The following is a 13,929-nucleotide window of genomic DNA, read 5'->3' as shown; positions in this document are numbered from 1 at the left end:
CACAGCCCAGGGTGGCAGGGAGGAAAGGCCCGGCGGTTCCTCAGACCTCTCCTTTCTGTTCTCAGGCCTGGTGGAGCCAGTGAACGTAGTGGACAATGGGGATGGCACACACACAGTGACCTACACCCCATCCCAGGAGGGGCCTTACATGATCTCTGTTAAATACGCTGATGAAGAGATCCCTCGTAGGTAAGCTTCTGACGCTTACAAAGCAGTCCCGACTAGCCTCAAGCCCACCCCTTTGTAGGATTGGCCCCCACTGCTCTGGTGGCCCACTCATAAATTCATTCTATCCATCAACCTCCCACCCATCAACCCATCCATCCTCCCACCCTTCCATCCATCCACCCTTCCATCCATCCATCTGTCCCATCAGCAAGTGTCACTGAGAACCTGCGTGCTGGCACAGGTGTTAAAACTCACTGACCTTGATGTCTGTGGCTCCCGCTCTTGGCATCTCCTCCCCTCCCTGCGCCATGCCTTTGTTCCGTTCAGCCTTCTTTAATTTAAAAGTGAGTTGAAATTACAAGGTTGGGAATCTTTAAAGAAATAAGGGATGCATTCATTTGTCAAAGTCTTTGTGGTGACCCTGCAAGTTGTTTTCTGGTTAGGACAGAGATTTTTACCTGAAGATGTGGTTGACAACAGTATGCTCAGAAGGCGTTGGGTGGAAACCTTGTTCCTCATTCATGTAATAGAAATGTTGCTTATGCTCTGCATCTCTCAGAACGGCCTCCAAAGCTTTTTTATCATAGCCTTAAAATTAAAAGGTTTCACCCATACTCCTAATATACACATTTTACATAAAGATGTACATATAGCTCTAGTCATATAAAATATATAACCTATAAGTTATATTTTATGTATCACTTTACTAATAGGTGATTCACCATCTAAAGCACACTAAAAATAGAGAGTAAGAGAATGAGATAAAATATTAAAACTGAAGTTCCAATATTCTCTTCCCATTTTGGTGACCACCATGTTAGGGTAACAAAAGTGGGGTTGAGCATGTTCAGCCCATGTTTCTCAAACTGAAGTGGTAATTAGTTTGTATCCCATGGAATGCACTCAGGGGAAGCCAGTCCGTCCTGTGATGGTTACATGGTTGTGAATTTCTGCTGGATTTAAGGCACTTTGATGAAACTCTTGTCTTATCTGCTGTAGAAAGCTCCCCCTCAGTGCCAGCCTCTCTGTGTAAGAGACGTCACATGGAGCTGGATACGTGTACCTGTCCTGACTGGGGGCGTGTATGTGTGTCTCTCAAGTCCCTTTAAGGTCAAGGTCCTTCCCACATATGATGCCAGCAAAGTGACCGCCAGTGGCCCAGGCCTCAGTTCCTATGGTGTGCCCGCTAGTCTGCCCGTGGAGTTTGCCATTGATGCCAGAGATGCTGGGGAAGGCCTACTTGCTGTTCAGATAACGGTAACCTTGAGTTATTTTTAGGAGTCAGACTTTATTAATAAGACCTGATTTCCTGGCCAGGGATAAGAATAAGGATTTTAATTGCCCATTTGTGATGCAAATGTTTGACAGCTTTTTCCTACCAGAGAGTCAATAATTGTGAGAGCAAGCGACCATGTTCGCCCTGAGGGGGCTGAGGGGATAGCACCACGTACCAATTTGGTGAATCTCATGTATTTCACTCCATCAGTTCCTATGTTTTTCTCTTAAGATATTTTAAGTAACTCATTAGATCAGTTAAGATGAAGTTGTGCTGCATATCACAGTAGAGCCCACAAGAAGGGTGGCTTAAACACGTGGGGTTATTCCCTCCTGTTAAAGAGGCATGGAGGCCAGCCGCCTGGGTGCTGCGTGGCTCATCAAGGAAGCAGCCCCCCTCCCTCAGCCACTCTGTGCTGACGTGTGGCTTCTGTCCTGAAGGTCTCCTCTCGGCCCTCGAGCCCGCTGGCGCTGTGGCCGTCTGATCACGGGGCAGGCTGGAAGGAGGAAGAGAGGCAGAGGAGAAAAGGGGGCCTCCCCCCTCAGTCGGCTATCTTAAGCAGCCCTGTCAGAAGCCCTCCTAAAGCTTCCACTCCTTTCTTATTTGCCTGAGTTTATCACAAGTCACATGACCATCCCCAGTGGCAGAGCTTGCTAGGAAGTGGAGTCTTATATTCTGGGAGTGATGTGCAAGTCTAGCACGGGACCTAGATCTGAATTAGTGTCCTGTGACTAAAGAGAAAAGGGATAGTGGAGCTCATGGTGCATTAGCAGGAGCCTGTCTCCTTCCATCCCTACATCTCAATGGATGTTTTTTTACTTGAAGGAAAAATTCCTAAAAGTTGACCATGTCTACCACAATGTTAAAGGGATCTGTGACCCTCTCCTTTCCTTACCAAAACAAAATTGTATTAGGCCAGCAATTCTGTCTCCTCCCACTAGAGGCACTAATTAATGAGCAAACTGTCAAGGTTTTCCCTAGAATGGTTTCTGCACCTTGATGACGGCATCCTAAACAGCATCTCTGTGTGATCCACAGGACCAGGAGGGAAAACCCAAAAGAGCCATTGTCCACGACAATAAAGATGGCACATATGCCGTCACCTACATCCCCGACAAGACCGGACGCTACATGATTGGGGTCACCTACGGGGGGGACGCCATCCCGCTCTCTCCCTACCGCATCCGGGCCACACAGACGGGTGATGCTAGCAAGTGCTTGGCCACAGGTGAGTGCAGGCCCAGGTCAGGAGTGTTGGGTTTGCAAGCAGAAAGCCATGCTCTGTCACGTGATAGCTGTGTGATCATGGCAAGTTGCTCAACTGCTCTGAGCTTCAGTCAGACTCACACTAATGATCTTTTTTGAGAACATTTAAATTCAGGAAGCTCTTCTCAGGATCAGAGACTTTCTCCAGGTTATTGTAAAAATTAGATGAGACCAGGCGTGAAAAATGCTTAGGATGGTGCCAGGCACATGGAAGCTATTATTATATTGCTTTTGAAGTGGGTGCATTTGTTAGAATCTCAGCCGTGATGGCAGCACCCATAAAAAGCAGCAAATTTATGCCCTTCATGAGTAGGTGGTTTATTCAAGATTTGTTCACAAGTATTTCAGGTCAGCATTAGAGAGACACATTCAGTGATCTAGGTTTTGCCTGAACACCTGGAGTGGATGCTGAAATCTCCCAGGAATCCTGTAGGTGTATTTGAACGTGCACTGCCTTTAATTTCTAAGGCCTGACTATTTGGCAGCCACAGGCCCTTTGATTTTCTAAGAACAGCTTCTCCAACTCTGACACTGCTCCAGCAGATTTCAAAACCTGAATCCCTGTCTCTGATATGAAGTAGACTCACTTCCCTTTAAATAAAACTGAATATAGGCTCCCCCTGGATGTATCCTATTTCTCCCATACTTTGTCTTATTCTGAATGGGGAAAAAAACTTTCAGCTTTCAGGGCAAGCCTGTAAGTTACTCACCTTGGCTATTTTGGGCTCAAAAACTGTGAAATTTTGAAACACTGGCAAATATTGTGTCTCCTAGGTCTGTGCTGTGTGCCTGGGACAGCCAGGGCATGCTAACATTGGGTGGGGACTCACTCCTTGCTTTCCAGGCCCTGGACCCCCACCCCCACCCCAGCTCAGGCAGAACCCTGAGCAGAAGATTCTGCTCAGCCTGGGAGCTCTTCTAGGCCACCCTCAGTCTGTCATTTGGAGCCTTCCACAAACTGGCTCTAGGCGTTCCTTCTACGACTCACTGTCTGAACATGCTCTTAGGATTCCCCATTGCTTCTACACACTGCCTTTTTTCTTTTTAGTTTCGCCAAACTGCTTTTGGTTCATATTTTCCTGCACGTGTTCCCTGGTGTGTGGATCCTGTGGAAAAGGGTGCCTCAAAGTCAGTGGTCATTGTTTGGGGATGGAGGCTCTGAATCTCCCCTAGCCAAGAATTCCTTCTGAATTCAGCCATTTCCCCTTCTCCCAGGAAGCCCTCTGTCAGTGTGGCAACTCTGGGATATAACCTCTTAGAGTGTTTTGCATAGACGCGCTGCAGGACACATCACTAAAAAATGATTGATGTTTTCTTCTGTAACTAGTCTCCACACAGCATTTCCATGGCAGTTGGGCTGTCATTCATGGTGCCCAGCCTGCTTCTGCCTGCCTGTTAGATCATGAGCACCTTGAGAAAGGAGACTATTTTGCTTACCTTTGTGTGTACCTGGCACTTAAGAAAATGCCCAGGTGTGTGTTTGCTGGTGTAAGTTGACCCTCATCCCCACACCCTTGAATGCTGGCAAACCAGATCTGACATTTGATTGACACTCAAAGCTTGTAGAATCCTTATTTATTGGGTATAGATGGGGTGCTCCCTAGAGCAGCACCTTCCCCGGGTGACCTCTGAGACATCCTGTGTGTGGTGGCGGTTGACAGTGTCATGTTTATAGAGACAGCATGTGTGTGTGATTTGTTCTTGGGCCTCCAGGATGATGGTCTGTGGCTGAAGCTTCCATTCTCTTCTCCTGGACTTTTCTCCAGGTCCAGGAATCGCCTCCACTGTGAAGACTGGAGAGGAAGTGGGCTTTGTGGTTGACGCCAAGACGGCTGGGAAGGGGAAGGTGACCTGCACAGTTCTGACCCCAGACGGCACTGAGGCTGAGGCCGATGTCATCGAGAACGAGGATGGCACCTATGACATTTTCTACACGGCCGCCAAGCCAGGCACCTACGTAATCTACGTGCGCTTTGGTGGTGTCGATATTCCCAACAGCCCCTTTACTGTCATGGTAAGGAAAGGTCCTTCTCTAGAGCACACTGTTACCAGCAGAAACAATAGCCGCTATCATTTGTTAAAGTCTGGCTAGGTCATCCCCTGCCACTATTTTTTTTCTTTCAAACTTTTTTCTTCAGCAGTCACTCAGGGAGTCCTGGACTGTGGGGTTCTGGAGTAATCTCCAGAAATGCAGAGCCCTTTGACTTTAAGTTTTTCGGGAATCTTGCCACCACCGAGGTATTCCTCATGGAAGGGGTCTTAGGCAGCAGTTCAGAAACGCTTTGACTAAAAATGTAAGCATCGCAGTTTTTATTCTGCGTGTTTTTACTACTTCCTCTGCCCCCAGAGGAGAGAGGTTCGGGGTGCTGCTGTGTACTTGGCTTTGATATCCCAGGACTCAAAGTACCTTATTTTTGGAAAGGTTCAGTCTTCTCATATGAGGGGCAAACAGCTTGTCTTTTGAAGCTACGAACATCTGGCATAAAGGGAAAAGCATTCTGCAAACCCCTGGGCCAGAGGTTGGCTAGCCTCGTTAATTTTCCATCTGAGAACTTTGAGATCTTCCTCTGATCATGAAGGTTCTTCAACCAGGAGGGAGATTAGAAACCTTAGGAGCGCTCCTGCGTTTAACTCTCCACGCCAAGGATCGTTCGCCTTTTACAGAAGAGGTGTAAAGAGATGCATAGGCCTCAGTGACCTGCCCCGTGCACAGCCTACAAAACCCCTTCTAATGATTTCACTTTAGGCAGCAATGGAGGAGGGCAGGGAGCCTCCCCTCCAAACAGAAGCCCAAGTCTGTCCTCAAACAGTGTAATCTCTTGTAGCTTTTTTTCGCTTTTCATAGACATTTGTTTATCTATAAACATTGTGCGAGAGATCTGGAGGGTCTTGTATATCTCAAGGATATAAACGCTTGTCAGCTTTTGACACTGTTCCTTTGGGAGTGTTTTCCTCCTTTAGGGCAGAAAGAAATGCAGCTAGAAAGTTGGTGACCCTCTTATTTACAGAGAAGGGTCCCAGTTACAGTTTGAAGAATCTGTGTTTAGCCTATGGTGGGTTTTGTCTGGTTAGGCAGAACGGGGCAGGGGGAAAGAGCTACCCCTGGACAGAGCTCCCAGCCCTGCCGGTGCAATGAGCCGGCAGGAGAGACCCTGTTAGGGGGGTCTGGGTGGGAAAACCAGTGTGACTATGTTAAGGACCATTTTAGCAGACGAATCAGAGACCTGAAGTGGGGCCACCGAACTCATTAGGAATAAATGTCCCTGGAGTGCACACCAAGTGCAGACACACTGTCCCCGACCACCGCTGAGGGGTAGAAAGGAGGAGCACCCCCGTACCTGGTTTTGGTCTTTATTCTCCAACCCCAATTTTTCTCCTTAACTAGGACTGACTTTCTGTTCATTCACTGGCTTCTTGTGGGTAGATTCCATGCCTCCCTGTACAGACTTAGGGCCCAAAGGACATGAACGCCCAGGACTGCCTTTGCAGAGACTACCTCAAGGAGGTGGGCAGGCTGGTTGGCTGAAGATGCCGCACAGGTGTGCACGTGAAGCCATGGGTCTAGCAGCTTTCTGCCTCGTTAGCCATTAAAAGCTCTTCCTCCCAGCCGGTGTGTGCCTGTGTTGCCCCAATCTCTGGGGGCCCTAGAAGCGGGGAATAGGGCTGTTTCAATGTTGAAGTTCACAGAGCTGCCTTTGGAAGTGAAGCCCCCTTTCTGAAGACGCCAAGTACACTAGAAGGACCAAGGTGGGCCCGGAGGCCCTCCTCCGCAGGGCAGGCCTGCTGGTTCTGGTTGTTTCTTGTGGCAGGGAGGGGACCGAGGGGGCTCTTCCCTTCCCAGGTCAGTTGGATCAGGAGCGTGAAGTCTGTGATTTTTGAAAACGAATTTAGAAAGACTTTAAAAACATTGACTGCTACTTACCGAGTAACGAGGCCACTTTCCTAGTTTCATGGTGCAGTGGTGACTTGTGGTAGTTTTTTCCTGCACGCACCAGACGCCCTGGTTCTGTGCACCCTGCACACGGCCCTCTGCAGCTTGCTTGCTTCCCTCAGTAGGCTGTGGACGCCTGTGTACATTGGCTCATCAGACACTACCACCTCTTCAGAATGGCTGCACAGTGCTGTGCTGTACAGATTTACCTCACTGACTTCTACAGATGGACATGTTAGGCTGTTTCGGGCTCCCACAACCACTAACAGTTCTAGTAAAACACACATCACTTGTCTGTGGACTTTTCTGCTAGTAATTCTATAGGCCTATTTCCTGAAAGTGGGGTCCTGGGTTCAAAGGGCATATGGATTTGACCTATGAAGAGGAGATGCTGATGGCTATCCACAGGGTTGGGAAGAATGGAGGCTCCCAGTAGGGCAAGGGGCTCCCTGCTATACAAGACGGAGCAGGTGGGGAGGATGCAGCCTCGGGTTGTAGAATCTACTGCGTCAATGTTCCTCCAGTGTGACTCCCAACTGATCTCCCTTTGCCACTGACCAGGCCACGGATGGGGAAGTCGAGGCCGTGAAGGAGGCACCGGTAAATGCATGTCCCCCCGGATTCAGGCCCTGGGTACACTTTTGTTTTTTTATGTTTTGTGTTTTTATTCCTTTTTTTGCATTTCTGTATTTACTCAAGCCTTCATTTCAGAAAAGCTGCAGCCTGCTTCTGGGGATTGCTTTAGCCCTCTGGGTGTCCTGGCCATTGTTTGTCCCCCACTGATCAGTCCATCACAGTGATCCCCACTTTCTCTGTAATGGGGCCCACCTGGGGCATCATACGCACTCCACGAATCGCCAGCCATCACGCCTGTGATCACGCTCGGTTTGTCTCCGCGTTTAAAGGGAAAGACGGACAGCTGTCTTCAGCCCTCCTGCTGACTCTCAAAGCGCCACTTGCACATTTGATTTCTGTCCAGGGGGAGAGCCATCCGCTGCTACTTTCTGCCACTTAAAATGCACCTTCTTTTCCAGGCCACAAGCAACTAAACCTTTCCAGGTGGAACCTCTTGGGACTCACAGACATTGCTGTCTCTACCCTCTCCACTTTCTCGTGGGCACTGCTGGGAATTTTACAAGCCAACTGCCTAGTGAACGTTAGCAATTGGTCGGCATGCTCCTCCAATCCCTCAGGTTCCAGGCCGGCCCTGGCTGCTTAGGCAGAGCCCTGCTGCCGGGCAGCCACCGCCCCGATCCCGGCTGCGGTAGCTTGCAGAATTCCCAGCTGCTCTGCCTCCTCTGCTTCCCTGGACCATGCCATTGTCCGCTTCACCCAGTGAGTGCTGCTTCCTGTTTTCAGGTGACCGAAGAGGCCTATGTCCCAGTTAGTGACATGAACGGCCTGGGATTTAAGCCTTTTGACTTGGTCATTCCGTTTGCCGTCAGGAAAGGAGAAATTACTGGTAAGCACTTCCCTGGAAGCTGTCTGGTTCTCACTGGCTCCACCAGCTCCCCACAGGGAGCACTGAAGGTGCTCCCACCCACCCCCTGAGACTGTGGAATGGTGTGTGTGTGTGTGTGTGTGTGTGCACGCCTGAAGAGTGGTCGGTTTATAACTAGCTTTCCTCCTGGAGAGGCTGGGCTTCTCTCCAGGTTAATAGCTACTGTGTTTAGCTGCCCCTCCACCGTCAGGTTCCTAGTCCCCCTTTTGTCCCATCTTCTCTTAATTCTTCCACTTCTCCGGATATGACAATGACACTGAGGTCTCCTGGGCAAGAGTCCTTCCCAACCTCCTTTGAATGCTTGCTCTTCTCAGAGTCGAGGCCCCAGTCATCCTACTGGCCTTTTCAAGTCCTGTTTGAGCCTCTGATTTGTCAGTACAAAAGTAGAGAACCCTTCACTTAGGGGTTGCCTGCTGCATTTTTGGAAGCCACAGGGAGCAGAGTAAAGGCAAACCCATTTCTGCCAGGTGTTTGGGGCAGTGAGTGTTCTTGGATCTGAAGACTTTTCTTTTGAAGGTCTTTGTGCTCAGCTTTCCGGGGAAAGTCGCTGGTGGGCTCACTGCTCTGCCTCCCTGTGCTCCAACAGGAGAGGTCCACATGCCTTCCGGGAAGACGGCCACCCCGGAGATTGTGGACAACAAGGACGGCACGGTCACCGTCAGATACGCCCCCACAGAGGTGGGGCTCCACGAGATGCACATCAAATACATGGGCAGCCACATCCCTGGTGAGTCGGGCTCAGCGCCTCGCCGCACGGCCCGGAGGCATCCAGGATTCAGGGGCCCGCACATTTGGGAGGTTTGCAGAGACATGCAGTCGGCAGCTGCATGGGGAACGGTTCTGGGTGGCAGGTTTGGGAACGCAGTATCGGCATCCCTGGGAAGCTAAACAGCCTGTGGCCCCAGCAGATGCTGCTCGTTTCCTGAAGGGATGGTGCAGCGAAGCGTCCTGGGTCAAGCGCAGGCCCCTGGGTCTGTGATGATTTGTGTTTGTCACCATGCCAAGTGTGGCCAAGGGTGAGCCGGGAGAATAAGTGTGAGGCACACTGAGGGGCCTGCAGCCTGGCCCGCTGAGCCCTGCGTGGCATTGGGGGGCCGGGGTGGGAAGAGGACAAGCTGACTGATGGTCACACTGCCTGTGACAAGGAGAGCCAGCTCAGGTTTCACGTCCGTCGGCCAGCACCGTATCGTTCTTGTTCTCCCTCTTTTTTAATCATTTAGATAGCTCTTCAGTATCGTTCTTTGAGCAGGCGACATATTCACATAGTTTAAAGATGAGGTAGAGAAAGGTTTCCTTCTCGCCCATGTGTCCCTCCTGCCCTCTCCTTGAACCTGGCTGTTGTTAATTTTTTATGCTGGATTTCAGAATATTTTAAGACTCTACAAGCAAATGGGAATCCAGATTCTTAATCCTTCCTTTTTTACATAAAAGAGTCTCCCATTGCACATGTCACTCTGACCTTGTCCATTTCCATCTGACAGTATCCAAGAGAGCTTTGTACATCTGAATGACAGAGCGTGTTCATGGTGTTCCAGCATTTGGATGGACCATTACGTGTGTCCCCATGTCCCCATTGGAGGACATTTAGGTTCTTCCTGCCTCTTCTATCACCAGTCATGCTGTACTGATAGCCTTTTGCAGCCGTCACGCTTGTGAAGGTGGAGCCGAGATTTCATTCGGGCAGGGGGCATTGCTGGGCACTGATACAGGCATCTGTGTTTTTGAATACTCTTGCCAAATTGCCTTTCTTTTGGGGCTCTTCGCATGAACGCACCCACCAGCCATGAAAGTGAACACCTGCTTCTCCACCAATTAGCAGTGGGAATATGCTGCCGAATTTTTGGATCCTTGCCAAATTGATAGTTGAACCAAAAAAACAGTATCTGAGTGTTGCTTTTTTGTACTTCTCTTGCGAATGAGATCGAGCAACTTTCTATATGGCTAAGTACTATTTGTATTTCTTTTTCTGTGGCTCGAACGTTTGTATCCTTGGCCCAGTTTTTCTCTCTGGTTATTGGCCTTTGTCATACCAGATTCTGAGACCATTTAAATATTGGAGAGATTAGCCCTTTGTGATAGACGCTGCAAATATCCCAGTTTGATGTTTGCTTTAGTGTTTGTGTATATGTGTGTATAATATTTGTTTAGAGCAAAAATGTATTCTCTGCTTCTATTGAAATGTTCTAAAATGCAGATAAAGAAAGAGCAAAAAAAAATGTCTCTCTCCCATTTTCCTTCTGTTTCCACTGCTGGTGTGGCTATCTCGTCAGACATTGCTCTCTGCCTACAGTCATACATACAATTTTGTTCTATTTTAAAGGAATGGGATAATTGTTATACAGCAACATGCCTTTTCTCTTTTTAATGCAGCACATTATGGATAATCTCTCAAGTTAGTACATACACATCTCCTTGGTTCTTTGTAATAACCAATGTTCATTTAACCAGCCCCCTATTGTTGGACCCTGGGGTCTTTTCCTAACTGGCATGTTATGACTGTAGAAATGAGGTACTTGCCCGGGGCTGGGAGGAGGGGTGGGTAGATAGGGCTGCGGGTGGGGAGGGTGGCTCTAGGTCTTAAATTTGAAAGGCGCTAGAAATGGCCTTCCCCAGAGACCTTGCGGTTGTGTTCCCTCTGGTGGCAGGTCATCTCTCCGTGTGGCCAGCTGTCTCCCTTATTTGCCAAGCTGAGCCTGGCTCCCCTGCCGTAGGCCCCTCTGGTCTGCAGCAGCCTTAGGGCTGGTTGTCTTGTGCAGCAACTGAAGGAACAATAGTGAGTAGACCCCTTGGGGTGTCTGCAGATGGTGAGCTCCACCCAGGCTTTATTTTGCCTCCTACCTCTGCGCAGGAGACATCACACCTGCCAACTGTTAGGTGAACATTAAGACACCAGTTGTTTGATGTATTGTTTCCCCCCTTCAACGAGTCCCAATTCTGTGTTCTTTGCAAACCCAGAGAGCCCGCTCCAGTTCTACGTGAACTACCCCAACAGTGGGAGCGTTTCCGCCTACGGTCCAGGCCTGGTGTATGGAGTGGCCAGTAAAACCGCCACTTTCACCATCGTCACCGAGGATGCAGGAGAAGGTACTGTGTGGTTTATGTCACACACTTTCAGTCTTCCATTTGCAGAGCTCAGTGGACACGGTTCCAGGGCAGCTGATAAACATAAGGCTGTGGAAGGGTAGTATTTTTCTTACCTTTTCTGTCCCCCAAATCTCTTACGGAGGGCTGCTGTCTTCTACAAAACTTTTGACACCGTTTGTGTTGTGGTTAAAATCAGATGCGTGCTGTGAAATGTTCCATGTGATGTGCCTGAAATGTAAGTGTGTTTGTGTGCATGATGTTTTGTTCTTGTTCTTTTACATGTTTCTAGAACCGCATGAGTTATTAGTGATAAAAAAAATGAGGTAAAACTCTGTGCCCACACCCATTGTCACCATGGAGATTTCTAAATTTGTGGTTCTAATGGGATTTTTATGATGGCCTCCAGGGCCCAGCCAGCGGTGCCAGTCTGTGTGTGACTCTCTCCTGTATGTGCAGTTGGCATCCACCCCTTTCTTGTCCCACACATGTGGAAGAATAGAGAACACTTTAGGTCCCTCACAGTGGACTGTCATCCCAGTGGAGCGTTTTTACCACATAATTGCTTTATTCTGCCATATGCCCCTTGCCCGTGGCTTATGTGACATGCTTTGTCAGCCCAGTGTGACAGGCACCTGGCTGAGCTGTTAGCTCTTGAAACAAAGGAACAGTCCCTCCCTGAGGCTCTCCTTCCCGGCTCCCTTTCACAGGAGGCCTGGACTTGGCTATTGAGGGGCCCTCAAAGGCCGAAATCAGCTGCATTGACAACAAAGATGGGACGTGCACAGTGACCTACCTGCCCACCCTGCCGGGAGACTACAACATCCTGGTCAAGTACAACGACAAGCACATCCCTGGCAGCCCCTTCACAGCCAAGATCACAGGTGCGGTTGGCTGGCGCTCCAGGCGTCTCCCTGACAACCCTCCACCCCCACCCCATCAGATGGGGCAGCACGCTAGGCATCTGTTTGAGCTTAAGGTTACAGACACTCCTTGGGACCCAGGGGTCCAGGGGTGCAGAGCCCACTCTGGGCTGACCGAAATTCTTCCTTAGCTGGTCCCCCAGGGAGAAACAAGCACTGCCATTCGGAGTGTTTACTTTGGGCCAGTCTAACACCAGCCTGCAAATAAGAGGCCCCCAGATAGAGGCTTTCAAGTAATACCTGTTGCATGATGACATGAGCTCAAAGGTGCCCCTCAGCGTCATGACCAGATCGATTTTCTCTCCATTTTACAGATGGAAAACTGAGGCTGGGGGAGGTAGTGGCTTAGCCAGGTTCACACGTGGGTATTCTGGGGTTCAGATCCGGGTTATTTGATTCAAAGCCGATGCCCCTAACCTCTGTGCTCCTGTGTTCAGATCATGGTCTCAGTGGTTTATAGAGAAGATTATGGGGACGAGGTTCTCGCCCTGAGGTGCTGGACAAGCAGCTGGCAGCCTTGTGTGGAGCACGAGGAGTGTTCACCCGAGGAATACCCAAGGGGGTGGCGGCGGGTGGCCGACTCCGTTAGAGGTGGTCCGGGAGGGCTTACGTCCCGGGTTCCCGCCAGCCCCTAGCCTTCCCCTTCACCGTGCAAAAGTAGCAATGAGTTCCCCAGACAGAAAGTTGGTTCAGTCTGCTCGTTGTCTGAGGCACGTTTTTTTCCACTTAGATTAGGGAAATTCACTCTCTTTCGTCCATCTGTCAATGGCCTGGGGAGTGACAGCTCCGGAGAACTGGGGTGACCAGATCTAATGGGGCTGTGTTGGGGGGTTTCCCAGACGACAGCAGACGGTGCTCTCAGGTGAAGCTGGGCTCCGCCGCCGACTTCCTGCTCGACATCAGCGAGACCGACCTCAGCACCCTGACAGCCAGCATTAAGGCCCCGTCCGGCCACGACGAGCCCTGCCTCCTGAAGAGGCTGCCGAACAATCACATCGGTGAGCCCAGGCTGCCTTTCTGGCTGGAGCCAGGATGTCATGGGTGGGGGCTGGGCATCCTCGAGTCTTTCCTGGGAAACGGTGGCACCTCGGGGGGTGATGCGCTAGCCCTGCTGGGTCATGTGCAGGACAAGAGCCCAGGTGTGTTTCTGCAGGTTGCAAGGAAGTTAGGAAGGAAACTTATTTCCATTCTTGTGAGCATGTCTCCCTCCCACTCCTTCCCCTTTGCTCCCACCGTGCAAACCCCATTCTGTGCTCTGGTTCAGGCATCTCCTTTATCCCCCGGGAGGTGGGCGAACACCTGGTCAGCATCAAGAAGAATGGCAACCACGTGGCCAACAGCCCCGTGTCCATCATGGTGGTCCAGTCTGAGATCGGGGACGCCCGCAGAGCCAAAGTCTACGGCCGCGGCCTGTCAGAAGGACGGACTTTCGAGATGTCTGACTTCATTGTGGACACAAGGGATGCAGGTCTGTGGGCACCCAGGGGAAAGGCCCAGAGCTCATGGGACTGTCTTTTCACCCAGGCTGCTCTGTCTTTTCATCTACAAACCCCTTTTCTTTCTTAGCATCCTTCTGGCTGAGGCCCCCATGACCTTGGCAAAGCAGGGATTGTGTTCTAGGTGAAGAAACAGGCTCACAAGAGGGCTTAACAGCCCGTTTGCTTTGGCATTTGAACCAAGAGCTACACTAGCTCACAGCCTGTTCTCTCACTGTCTGCTCCCACCATTGTTCCCAGCTTCCTGGGGTCTCCTGTCTGGACTCATCCCAAGCAAGCAAGGTCAT

General features: G+C 50.2%; 1 protein-coding gene across 4 annotated transcripts in view; it reads left to right on the top strand.

The window, feature by feature from the left end:
• Positions 1 to 13,929, top strand: part of FLNB (filamin B) — a 127,168-nt gene that overhangs the window by 93,942 nt on the left and 19,297 nt on the right. For 2 of the 4 annotated variants that reach the window (XM_036878306.2, XM_036878309.2), the window contains 11 exons: positions 66 to 189; positions 1,269 to 1,425; positions 2,483 to 2,672; positions 4,477 to 4,724; positions 7,203 to 7,274; positions 8,001 to 8,103; positions 8,729 to 8,869; positions 11,098 to 11,226; positions 11,934 to 12,107; positions 12,986 to 13,144; positions 13,411 to 13,614. In XM_036878306.2, coding sequence (XP_036734201.2) covers positions 66 to 189; positions 1,269 to 1,425; positions 2,483 to 2,672; positions 4,477 to 4,724; positions 7,203 to 7,274; positions 8,001 to 8,103; positions 8,729 to 8,869; positions 11,098 to 11,226; positions 11,934 to 12,107; positions 12,986 to 13,144; positions 13,411 to 13,614 — 1,701 coding nt within the window. The remainder of the gene's footprint in view (positions 1 to 65; positions 190 to 1,268; positions 1,426 to 2,482; positions 2,673 to 4,476; positions 4,725 to 7,202; positions 7,275 to 8,000; positions 8,104 to 8,728; positions 8,870 to 11,097; positions 11,227 to 11,933; positions 12,108 to 12,985; positions 13,145 to 13,410; positions 13,615 to 13,929) is intronic. The other 2 variants (XM_057508301.1, XM_036878310.2) reach the window with 1 other exon arrangement.

The sequence above is a fragment of the Manis pentadactyla genome, chromosome 1 (assembly GCF_030020395.1).
Source record: "Manis pentadactyla isolate mManPen7 chromosome 1, mManPen7.hap1, whole genome shotgun sequence".
NCBI classification, from domain to species: Eukaryota; Metazoa; Chordata; class Mammalia; order Pholidota; family Manidae; genus Manis; species Manis pentadactyla.
Note: the sequence above shows the minus strand (reverse complement) of the source record. Positions and strands in the feature narration are given on the sequence as shown.